Source organism: Falco naumanni, chromosome 4 (genome assembly GCF_017639655.2).
Source record: "Falco naumanni isolate bFalNau1 chromosome 4, bFalNau1.pat, whole genome shotgun sequence".
In the NCBI taxonomy this organism is placed as follows: Eukaryota; Metazoa; Chordata; class Aves; order Falconiformes; family Falconidae; genus Falco; species Falco naumanni.
In genome coordinates this window covers 104,964,013-104,976,865 of record NC_054057.1, presented here as the reverse complement: position 1 = coordinate 104,976,865, position 12,853 = coordinate 104,964,013, and the positions used below count along the sequence as shown (strand labels likewise).

General features: G+C 40.5%; 1 protein-coding gene across 1 annotated transcript in view; it reads right to left on the bottom strand.

The window, feature by feature from the left end:
• The window catches only part of DCP1A (decapping mRNA 1A), a 34,363-nt gene extending 22,145 nt beyond the window's left edge, over positions 1–12,218 (bottom strand). The window contains exons 1-3 of the mRNA XM_040591460.1: positions 12,029–12,218; positions 10,966–11,006; positions 9,098–9,225 (exon numbers count right to left, since the gene is read on the bottom strand). Of these exons, the coding sequence (XP_040447394.1) occupies positions 9,098–9,225; positions 10,966–11,006; positions 12,029–12,163 (304 nt within the window). The 5' untranslated portion in view covers positions 12,164–12,218. The remainder of the gene's footprint in view (positions 1–9,097; positions 9,226–10,965; positions 11,007–12,028) is intronic.
• Positions 12,219–12,853: the final 635 nt, after the last annotated feature.

The window sequence follows — 12,853 nt, the reverse complement described above, 5'->3', positions numbered from 1 at the left end:
CATTTATGGTGCAACTTAAAACTAGATTTATCTTGAACCCTGCTCTTTGAAGGTATCAAGGACAAAGCAATGAGGGCAAAAGGGTCTCAGCCCTGCAAGACACTAAGCCCCATTCTGGCTTTCAGAATAAGTACAAGTCCACTGAAAGTTGGCGGTTAGAACCTGGTCACTGAGTTGAAAGATACTTCATCAGAGGCAGAAATACTGTCAGTAGTACTATGTACTATTTCTTCATCAGCAATCCCACTTCAGAGGCCATTCTTACCCACACACGGTCATCTATTTCCTCACTGTCCCCACAGCTGTGCAAACACAACAAATCTGCAGAATTCTTTCCAAAATTGTATTTAATTCAACCCACAAAGCAGGTTATTTCAAATCTTGATTCACCTACGAAGTGTACCAATGCATAGTGTGGAAGTACATCAAAGGCACCGGGACTCTCTACATACACTACCATTAAAGTATTTTAATTTCTGAAAATACAGTTTTAAGTCATCTTTAGACTACTGTTCATACCAAAGTTTTTATGAAGTTGACATCACTGATTACAAAGATATGATTTAAAGTGGAGGAAAGGAATGTTTAAAAAACAAAACTAAACTACCTTTACAGCCAGATGTAATTTTTTTAATTTCAAAGTGAAATCCTTTGCCCCCGCCTTTTTTTTTTTTTCCCCTCCTCAAAACACTCAAAAATCTCAACCAAAGCCCATTCAAAATTATTCAAGCAATGACAAAGACGGCAATTACTTACCAAACTTTTTTCCTAAGCCTTCCAGTTATCCTAGGGTTACTGTGTTGAACCAAAACCCTGAAAAAGTCATGCCCACACCTCACCTCTATAACAATATCCTAAGGTAAACTTAAATTCTACTTTGCTTTTTATTTTTCAAGTTTATTTTATTAAACAGTAATTAACTTCTGTGTTTGTTTCTTTAGAAGTTACAGCTTAAGTTAGACAACAAAGCTTTTCAAGTAAGAAACAAAGAAATCAATACAGCGTAATTTAAGGAACCTTTTTCTTACAAAAAGACATATGCCAATTTCAAAGAAGCATTTCATACATATATCCAACGCTTATGAAATATTCATTAATATTTACAGTTTAATGTAGGTGGATTGTCTACTGCATAGAAACCCAAAAAAGTTTCCAGTTTGAGGTACTTCTTTAGTCATGTAGCATATCTTAACACTGAAGAAAAGCTCTTTCCCTTCCCTGACTTCATTATCAGACAAACTGCCAAGAGAAGAAAGCTTCTTCAAAAGCATACTTGCTGAAGAAATGAAGATAAGGAACCTATAATGATATCTTAATGGGACAAATGATAAAAGTCACACTCAATTCTGCCAGAAACAGGCCTACACAAGACCAGAAGTAGATCCAAATCTCAGTTTGGTGTACAGACTTATCAGGCTTTTTTTTCCACTTTGTACTGCTGGCAAGCAATCACAGGGAGTCACTACAAAACATTAACAGTATTACAAAGACGTAAAGCAGATTATGAACACATGAACTCAGGCATTAACTTAGATATGGTCCAACAGGCTGGAATGTTTACTTTTGTCTTTTCAAAAGGGGACTCATTTGTACTATCAGTTCAGTTCCCTTGCTCCAGACGTATGTGTGTGTGTCCCAACTGCATTACTATATTTAATATATTTCTTACACGCATGTAACTTTAGCTATGAACATTTGTTTATTTAAAAGAGTTGGTACATACCAGTTCTTTTCAGATCTGTGACCTTTTTATTGCACTCAGCATAAACAATAGCTGGTCATATTTATAATGGCATATCTTTCTATTACAGCTCTTTTAAGAGTTTCATGCAGCAGAAGCCACTAAATTAAGTGACTTATTTTTCCATCCAGCTCTTCTACACTGAATGTTGGGCAGCATCTTTAGCAATCGAGTAGAAGCAGTTTGTAATTATCGGCAGTATCTTTCAGCTGGATTCACACTACACTTTGACACACAAAGTAATAAGTAACCCATATCACAGAGAAATCAGATTTTATGAAAATTAAAACAAGTCATCACTTCATCTACATTCTTCTCTGACATATGTCATTTTTATTAGAAACACTAGGCCACAAATACCTATCTAAAACATGTAACATTCAACTTCTGTCCAAATTTGACTGGATCAATCATTAAAACTTGATTGAAATTGCTATGGGAAATCAAAGAGATTTTGAGATAATAAAAGCATTATGAAAGCCTTCCTGCTCAAGCCTAACAGCTGGATGACACCAAAAAGGTCTTGGTCTCTTCCATGTTGTGCTCCCATTGCTTCACGAGGCCGTCAGCTTACTGTTCCAATGCTGCCCATTTAGCAGATCCGAATTAAAAGTAGGGATAGCAAAGTGCCACACAGAGGCCTGACTCTTCAGCAACATAAAATGAAGTTGCATCCCAGAGCTGTAGTTTCACTTCAGTTTTCATTTTAAGTGAGCAGAAACAAGCAGTGTCACCACCCCTATAACTTTGCTGTTAACTCATGCTACCTCAATTCAATCCTTTCCCTTAAGTCCACCAGACAGATTTTAATCCAGAGAAGTTCCTTGATACTGTTTGTGCATCAGCTTAACATACCATCTAGCACAAGAGAGAGGGGAGAAGCAAGAAGCTGGGGGCATCACAGTAAAGGCAAAACTGTTAAAACGTTTATGAACCTGTAGCCTGAAAATGCTATGCCAGGAGAAGTGTATGTGGGACCCATCAGCACTGACAGTTTCAGAGAATCCAGACACCATCGCTCTTGCCTTAGGCAGTTCAGCTATTTGTGCAGGTACAGCTTCATCTCATTCAAAAAGATAAAGTTTAAAAGTTACCTTAACTAGCTGGAAGAACTGACAGAGGAAAGAAGAAAGTTTTACTTTACAGTTCTGATTTAGACGTCGCTACAACTGGAAGTGGAGGACAGTAACCTTTCAAACCCTCCCTGGAAAGAAAGGGCTCTTATTTTGAAGCACATCAACTTAAGCAGATCTCACTCCCATAAAGAAAAGCACATATACGCATCATTTGCATATGGGATTTTTTTTATATATATATATATTTTTTTTTACACTTCAAATAGAGTTTAAGGCAAAAGCACATACCTCTCAAAACTCTTACTTCTTCCAGTAGCAAGGTTAGCTGAATCACCACCTCTCCTCAGCATGTTCTAATATCTTCTTCACTGAGATTCCTCATTCACTATTCATATTTTCCTCAATTTAGATATTAGCCTACCACATATATTTATAAACCATTAAGATTAATAAAAACGTCCCTCCCTTTCTTATAGTTTTGACTATCTAAGGCCATTTCACAAATACAGTTCACAGCACAATCCCACAAGCAGTTGCACTGGAGTAATTCAGCAGGTGACAAACAGCATCCAAGATCAGGAACACCTTAACAAACTGCCACCTGACAAAATACAGTGTGGAATGAGAAGGATTACTTCTTTGCAACACTGAACCAGAGCGGAAAACCCCTTCCAGTTAGAGTGCCATCTTTCAGGTCACACAGAATATTTTTAGAACTTCTTAACAGCTTTCAATGGTTTCTCCCCTCCCCCTAGCTTGCATTGCTGCTTCTGCTATAAAGGTATCAAGAACAGGCTCCTTTCTTATCTCAGGCTAAACCACTGGGTTAATGCGCTTGCTGGAGAGTCATTCAGCTTTGGCAATCACAGAGATATGTTATACTTAATGCATTGCCAGCAGGCAACAAAGGTGATAATGAGAGACTTTCCTTACCAGTAAAGATGCCTTATTTTGAAAACAGCCAGGAGCTCTTTCAAAGAATTTTAATCGAAATAATGCCGCTCATTTTGCTTTTGCTGTTCTGAATACAAGTTGGTTTGATTAATGATAATATAACAAGCCCAGAAGACAGCACTTTGTAACTGAGTCTTTCACTTAAATGTATAAACCTCTCCAAAATCCGTTATTTTTGTTTTACTAACTCTAACCCTTGGACAGGTATAAGAAGCAAGAAAGAAACAAAACAAAAAACCCACACTAAACAAGGACCATCTATTTTAATACCCAAGTTTTATGCTTAGCATCTGTCTTTTCAGCACCATGGAAATCAATCTGCCTGACCTCCCAAGTGAACTAGCCTGGATTAAAAAGCCTTTTAATCAAGACCAACACCACCGATACAGAGGGAAAGTTATAAATGAGAAAGACTTAGAAGAATACTTCTTGCAGACTTTAAAAGGTAAGTTGGCCATTGCTTAAAACTTTGACTTACTATCCTCTATTATTAAGCAAACTATCAACTATTAGCTTGAAATTCTCACATTACAGATTAATAATAGTCCAACCTGAAAGTTTAGTACTTTCTTTCAATGTTACTGGCAGAACTGTATGCATTTTTTTAAACAGAGTTTAATGTACTTTTCACAAAATATAGATAAGAGGAAACAAGCTTAGTTTAATTTTAAAAAAAGTCAATGGGATTCAGTGCTTATTGAACAAATACTCTGAGTACTCTAAAGAATGTGCATTCATCTAGAGGGGAAGTTAGACAAGGATCAAAAGTATCCAGCAACACAGATTGCAGATTAAAAAATAATAAATAGCACATGAAATCTGAGGTTTAATTTCAAAAATTCTACTTTTTAAGAGGAATTCAAAATTAAAAATGTTACATTAAGGCAAACAGTTTCTTTTTATTTTGGTAATTTCTTGATCTGTTCACTTTGGGAGATACTTGCTTTTTTATTTCTCTCTCACAATGAAAAGTAGAATACCTTTTCCTGTTTACCACTGTAACTGGTATAATGTCTCACAGCTTTAGTCACACACCCTATCATTTTTTGCTTTTGATCTGATGATGCCTCATGAATAAATAGTGTAAGTTTTCAGGGAGCATCATATACAGCTTTTAAAGTAGACATAAAACCAAAATTTTGAGAAAGGCTAAGTATTCTTTTGGGGCCTGAACTGTATTACATAGCCAGAATGATTTTGAGAAAAAGAATTTCTGAAGTTGGGAAAGACTTCCCCATTAACACCTAAAATATTAAAGGTGTTATTTTCTGGAAACAAAGAAAACCCCAAACCCCCTAAAACAAACAAAGAGTATTCTAGTTAGAGGTAAGACATGTAGAAGCATGAGTAACGAATTGACCCAAACATCTTCCATTTCACTCAGTGAGCAAAACAAAAGGTAGACATAAGAAAGATACTGTATCACTTGATCTATTCTTCCAAAACACCCACCAAAGACTCCTTCACATCCCACCCTGTAAAAACAGGGGGGAAACTCCCCCACCTTCAACAACTATGAAAGATAAGTCAGGCCTCCTTTCCCATGGGAATAAAATAGCAATTACCTAGTCTTTTTCTAAGAGTATGAAAAAGCCTTTGTGCAATTGGATAAAGGATCTCGTGTCTACAGCTTAACAGAAATTAAGTTCTGATATGCAGCAAACTAAAAATTCTTTTGTATATTAAAAAGAAATATTTCAACAAATCAAATTATAAAAGAATGGTAGAACCCACCAAAAATAATATGATCTCGCATGACAGGGAAATCACTCTTAAAACCTCCAGCCAAGCAAGAATAATATTTATATACTGCTTGCAAAGTTCTTCACATAACCTGTGTTCTCTGCGCAGAATGGAGTATGTCACTTCCTATACTCGGTACAGCTCTCATGCCATTTAAGACAGAAATGCCACAGCTCGGATCTGGTATACATAAGAGACTTATTACCTTAAGACAGAATCCCAGAACAAAGTGAAAATGTGAAGTTTATAAAACAGTAGTATCATATTCAATTATAAAAACTGTTGACATGGAACCTTCCTGGAGTATGTGGTGGCATAATTTTGCTTTGTTCATTTTCTGCTATTTTATCATGCCCTGGGGAGGTGTAAACCATGATTTGTCATTGATCCTTTTACAACATAAATACACAGGCATAAAACACATTTGTCTCTGCCAAACAGTACTATTAATAAATATGATTTTAGGGTTTTATCAGGTACTTTAAACCATTCCCCACCTGTAAACTAAGGAAACAGAATCATCAGTTCAATCATTCGGCAATCTTTGCAGGACAACTTACTCTTAAAGCGTTTCTAACAATCACAGATTTCCTCAAGCAGGACACAAAAATACACTACAAGAAACAGGGCTGTTGCTACACTCTGTTTAAGAGGTAGGAGAGGTAGTTTTTCTTGCATAACCTAGCAGTCCACCCTCTTTCAGTCATTAAAGAATATGAGAAGAACTTCACATTACATTACGCCCTTCAAAGTACACATTACATTAATCACTGGCTTAAAACTCTGATTTGACTTAGTCCCCAAAATGCAAAGGTTTTTCATGCCAGCAGGCAGCTGAGCAGAGGTGGACACCTTTCTGCATGAAAAGAACTTGGACAAGAATCCCCTAATCTACCCATACAAATAAAATATGTACATGTTGAAATTTGTCTGCAAACTCAAACCAATCCTGAAGGATTTTTTTTTTGTGTGCGTGGTTTTTTTGTTTTTTAGTTTCACAAATACTATGCAGATAGAGGCAAGCAGCTTTAACACTGAACATTTCAATCACATAATTTGTTTTTTTCTAACTAATTCAGGGGACAGAGGTCAGAAAATTTGGGAAACTGCATAAAGAAGAAAATCCAAACCACAACTAAATGCAAAATTATAAGGGAGCTAGTGGTGCTGAAACTGTAAGGAATACAAAGCTTAGAGACTGTTTTCTAAGCTTTTAAGCTTGTATTTGAACAAAGGGAACACTAGTGGCTAGAGCACACAAAAACTGATCTACTACTTATTTATGGCACTTGGGGAAATAACTAATGACATATTAACTACACTGAACATTTTTAGTTTGCAATCAGTATAGACTGTTCCTGGACATGCTACCACCCTCTTCGAGGGGACAGGACAGAGTGAGGAAATAAAGGACAGTTTCCGACCAAAGTCTTTTAAAATGACAACAGGGATAATAACAGGAAAAAGCCCCAAACGCTTGATTACTTTAGAATGCAATTATTTCCTATATTCAGTTTATATTTTGCTTGCTCACCTTTGAACGAATTTCTTCCTTCCTCACACTTTTCTGTCATCTCCATCCTATCTCACATGAGCCTCCCACAGATCTTACATAATAGTGTCCCATAGGAAAAGGAAAGCTTTTATCAATGAAAGGCAGGTAATTAGCTTTAGGAGCTTCTAATAAACTCACACACAGCCACCTCGTCCGATTACAACTACCTGAAGGGAGGTTGTAGCAAGGTGGCAGTAGGTCTCTTTCCCCAAGTAAGAAGTGACAGGACAAGAATTAACTGCCTGAAGTTGTGCCAGAAGAGGTTTACATTGGGTTTTAGGAAAAATTTCTTCACCAAAAGGTTTATCAAGCATTGGAACAGGCTGCCCTGGAAAGTGATTGAGTCACTGTCCCTGGAGGTATTTAAAAGACATGTACATGGTTTAGTGGTAGACTTGGCAATGTTTGGTTAATAGTTGGACTCTGTGATTTTAAAGGCCTTTTCTAACCTAAACAATTTATGATTTTGTGATTGTTTCCTTTAAGTGATCCTATAGTCACTCCCACTAGCATATACCATAGTAATTCCACTGCAGCTCCTGCTTCCTGATACCATCAGAAGTTCCAGAAAAGAAATGAATGAACTTTCTGTTTCCCTTATGCTGCCTATCTCACAACCACAATTCTTTCCTCTAATGCCACCTCATCGGCCATCCTTCCCCTAGCACCACCACCTACAGCTCCTCTTCCTTCCAAACCAAGCAACATCATTAAACATCCAACTCAATGCAATATTCCTCCCCTCCCAATTTCTTGCCAGTCGTTTACTTCCCTAATCTCCTAGACTTCTCAACTTCCTGGCAAGTTTTGACTTTTTCCTCTCAATGATACTTACAGAAGGATGATTGCTAAGACTGTTAAACAAAGAAGACCACCTACTTTAAGCTGCTCTTTGTCACCATGATGGAATCTATTCTACTCCCCACAGATTCTAGAGGCTTTCCAAAGGGGAAACAGGAAGGGATTAACATTTGACTGTTCTTTTAAGTACACTGAAGCATAGTCAAAGCAGTGTTGCTATCAGTAACTGGGACATTCTGACAGAAAGACAACATGGTGTTGAGGAAGTACTGTATCCAGACAACATCCAGGTTCTCTGAGTAATTCAGTAACGGGAACCTGTCACTAGACAGCATGCAGCAAACTTGTTTCAAGACCCCTGCCCAGTAAAGAGGACGTGAAATGATACCTTTGTATCAGCAGGACTCTCTGCTCTGTGGGGTGCCTTTTATTTTTTATCTACTTAACGTACAGGTGATTTTCATATACACATATACTCCCTCTTGCTCTCTTTAAGGGCTGCATAACTTATACTTTGAGCTCTTTGGAGTAACAGGACTTTTTAGCATGAACCTAATTGGAATACAGTACACCAGGACTCTGAAGCTCAACCAATGACCCCAAACACTACTAGAATTCAAAAAGCAGCAAGAAGATACTATTATTTTACTGCTCATCTGTAAAATGGCTATCCCAACACCCAAACTTGCTGGAGCCTACACTCCAGTAGTAGTAGAAATTCAGTACAGACACCTATCTCCTGAGCCCAAAATCTACAGTAGAGAAAGAAACATTCAACCTAGAGTTGAGTAATTTTTTCAACTTCTTCAAAGAGCTACTGCTTAATATTAAATTTTTCACTTGAAAGAAGGGGAAGCCCTTAGAAACTGTTTTTGGTGTTAAATACTTTTAAAATCTATCAATCTTCATTATTCTTTCACAGTTTTTTATTGATGCTATAGCACTGTGTATAAGTTTAGATTAATCTTATCAGATTAATTAAAAAGTAATAATAGTAATATTGAAATGTTAGTATATCCTCTTTTTATTGAAAGCAAGCGGTCATCATAATATAATAGCACATCTATTTAGGCAAGTCTAGCACTGTAGACAGAAAACATCATCAGACATTTCATTGGAATCTGCTCTATTACATTCTACTTGAAACAGACATCACAGCAACCAGAAATGGTCTAGGTTAAAAACCAGAACATGAAGTTTATACGGATTAAAGAAAACTATACTCACAGCTAGCATTTCTGTAGAGAAGAAAAGGTTCATGGAGCTGAAACTCCAAATCTTTATTTACTGGTTCGACCAGGTTGTGCATGTTCAGTCGATTCACTATCGTAAAACCATGATAAGGAGACGCTGACCTATTGTTTCAATTAAAACAAAACCAAGGATTAACACCTTGATCAACATATATAACTTTCTGAAATAGTGTTATGAGTTTATCTTCAGATATCCGCTACTTATTAGTTGAAGCTTTAGCACTCCTGAAGCTCTAATAGCTGTTCTTCCACATCATTTCTTGGCATGCTGACTAATTTAAATTTAAAAACACACTTACTAAACTGCTGAATCAAGGATATGCCTCAAAAAAATATCTATTAAAAAAAAAACCTAGGCCAGGTCCAGGATTAAAATGCAAGTGTATTCAATATTTCACATAAGATCGTTTTGAGGTACTGTAGAATCTCTTCTTAGAAGAGAGGAGAAAAAAACAACCACTTACAGATCAACATTTACCTTACTGTAAATAGGTATGACAATGAAAAATGCTGTTAGTTTAAATAACATGAAATACACTTAGAGGGAAACCATAAACAGTAATTTTTCCCTAAAGAGACTCTTAAAATAAAGACTTGACCCAGTGTCCTCAAAGCAGATAGTACATTATTCAGAATTGTATTGCTTAGTGAAACAACTTTATTATCATCTAGATTTTTGCTAGATACCAGGTAGAAAAAGAAAACATCAGGCAAGCAAGCAAGCACTGGAAATTCAGGGTAATTTTACATCTGTTCTCTCTTGCTGCATGAATGTCATGTCAGCATACTCAACTGTGCTTCTAAGCAGCCATAATCAACTCTACGGTAACAATCAGATAAAATTAGCTAGCAAATGTTAACATTTCCATAACAATGTGGCCACCTTTACTGAATGAGCAACAAGAAAATCTGTCAAGAGCTTCTAAGCATGGAGCAAACAGTCCTTACCATCACGAGTTAAGTCTTTTAATGCACCTGACAGAACTATTCTGAAATAATCTGCTAGTCACAGGGAATTTTTTTCCTTAGTATTTTTGGTTTTAGTTTGGTTGGCTTTTTTTACATTAAATATTTCCAGGCTTAGAGATAAAGTAAAGTGGACAGGAACTGTTTGGTTACTAGTATCCCTTCACAGTGCCAGGATAAAATATTGTAATAACCTAGTCCAGGAGAGTGTGTTTCAGGACGGGTTAAGTCTGCACTATTTATATTTCTTACATTCAACACAGTGTTATTTCATTGTCAGGTCTTTGATTTGCCTGTAATTTAAAACCTATATCCATGATTGGTTTTACATGCCAGTTCCCCTGCCACTGCCTTTCCTCATCCCATATAACTGGAAATTTCTTTCCTGGTTTTTACGAGATCAAGTTGCCCCAAACCTATACACTAGCAGATCTCCAGCTTGCTTTTAGTGTCTGCCATTTCCTGATGGTAAGTTAGGATGGATCAGTTTGTTGTCTTTATTGTTTTCATGATCAGCTTTATGGATTTTATTTGACAAAGAAAGACTCAGCATTTAACACACTCAATACATTAACAAAAGCTATTGGATTAACAAAATGAGCTCAACAGGCTGGGTTTTTGTGTGGATACATACGCAGCATTCATAAAGTTTTGTGATTTTTCAGCAGTACTTTTTAAGTGCTTTTGACAGAGTTATTCACCTATGTGCAGTTTATTCTTTTTGAATTAGTATACTGACATTAACAGCTGGTCAAATAGCTAATTCTGAGTTTACTGGATTCAGTAAATACAGTATGAAGGCTAACACATGGAGCCACCTAAGGTTTGTTTTCTTAAGGAAGGGAAGTAAACACCCCTTGCAAAAAAGACCCTTACCTTTTGTACACAAATAAGGTCCCTTCAATGTCGGTTTTCTCCTACAAGAGAGAGCAATTGCATTTAAGGGATGTGCTTGTTCACACAATCACATAGCTTTTGTATAGCATTTTAATTACAGAGATTTACAATCTCCTTATCTTTTCATGAGGTTTGACGTCACAGGACTGTAATTATAATCTATTATTTTCAGAAAGTACCTTATTTTTCTTCATAAGATTAGGAAATTAAACCCATTTCCAGAAGATTTTGCTTATGCTAGCCATCTGATGATGGGCTACACTGTATTCCTCAACCTTCCTATGCCAAGCCTGAGAGGTCAAAGTCGAACAGCTTTCTCATAACCCCGTATTTTACTTATGGACTACAGCCCATTAGCCTGCAAATATCAGACAGGTTGTCTTCCACAGCATTACTCAAAGGACAGCAATGCCAGCACAGCCAACAACAAAACAATGTAACTATGGCCCACGGCTCTGTTCCATACTTGTTTTCAAAGCTGCCTTTACCCTGCGCTTGTGACCCACACACAGAGAAAGCTGTGAGCATTTCCACACGCTTCCATTTTTGTAGTTTTGTGATCAAAGTGGCAGTGAAAGAAAATACTTTTCAGTGCAGTGACGAATGCAAATGCCCACACCCCTCAAACCCCCACTCTTCCTGAATCAGGGCTCTGGTCAACACGCATGAGCAACAACAAGTTACAATTAAAAAAAAAAAGTCAGTTCAGCAACGGCCACCAGGAGCAAAAGAAACCCCCAGCCCCACAGCCGCTCCGGTGGCGGCTGCCGCGAGTGGGCGAGCGGCCCCCGGGGACGGGCACGGTTGCCCTCCCCCTTCCGAGCCGGGGCCCCTCCGGGGCCCGCACGGCGGCGGGGGAAGGCAGGCAGCTCCCCGGGGCGGCTGCAGCCCCCGCCGCGACCCCTGCGCAGCTGCGGCCATGGCACGGGCGACCGGAGCCCCGGCCCCGCACGGCCGGCGGCCGCGAACGCCCTGCCCGGGGCTGCGCCGCCGCCTCACGGGCCGGCCGCGGGGACAGCCCGGGCCGCTCCCCCGCACTTACCCACTCGTTGGCCTTCGGGCTGAAGCTGTACAGCGCTACCTGGCCGGTCACGTCGGCGATGCTGGTGATGTACGGGTCGTGCTGCTTCAGGGCCGCCAGGCTGATCTCCTGCCCCGCTCTGCTCACCGACTCCATCTTGGCTCCCGGCAGCCACTCGCGGGGGAGGGCAAGAAGCAGCCGCGCGGTGTTACCGGCGCGCCCGTCCCCGCCGCCGGCCGGAACGCCAAGCCCCGCGCCTGCCGTTCCGCCCGGCGGTGAGGCCTCCCCTGCGGCCACGCCGCGGCAGCCGCCGGCCACCGCAGCCCGGAGCAGCGAGGGCCTTCCCGGCGGTCCCCCAATCCCGGGCCCGCGGGCTCCCTTCTCCCCAGCCTCGCAGCTCGCTTGCTGTGGGGATTGGGCACCAGCCATGTCTGAGGCAGCCCCCGGGCCCAGCCGACACGCACGGCCTGGGGGTGAGGGCTGCGGTCTGCACACCGCCGCCACGGCGGGGACAGTGGCCTTGAGGCACAGGCCGGTGAGGCGCAGGGCAGCAGCCGGGCGGAGACGCGGCTTCATGGTGCTCCCGCGGAGGGCTGCGGCGCATCCCCCGGTGCTGCCGGGCACGGGCGGAGCGGTCGGCGGGCAGCAGGTGGAGGCACAGGCACCGGGGCTGGCAGAGCCGAGCCGCGGCCGCCGCCCCCCCGCCGTGCTGCCCGGTGCCCAGGGCGCTGCCCGGTGCCGTGCACCGCCGAGCGCGGAGCTGTGCTCCCCCCGCCGCCTACCCCCGTCTCGGCCCGGGTTCGGCTCACAGTGCGGTGAGGAAGGGGCTGGAAGCCCCCGGGGTGG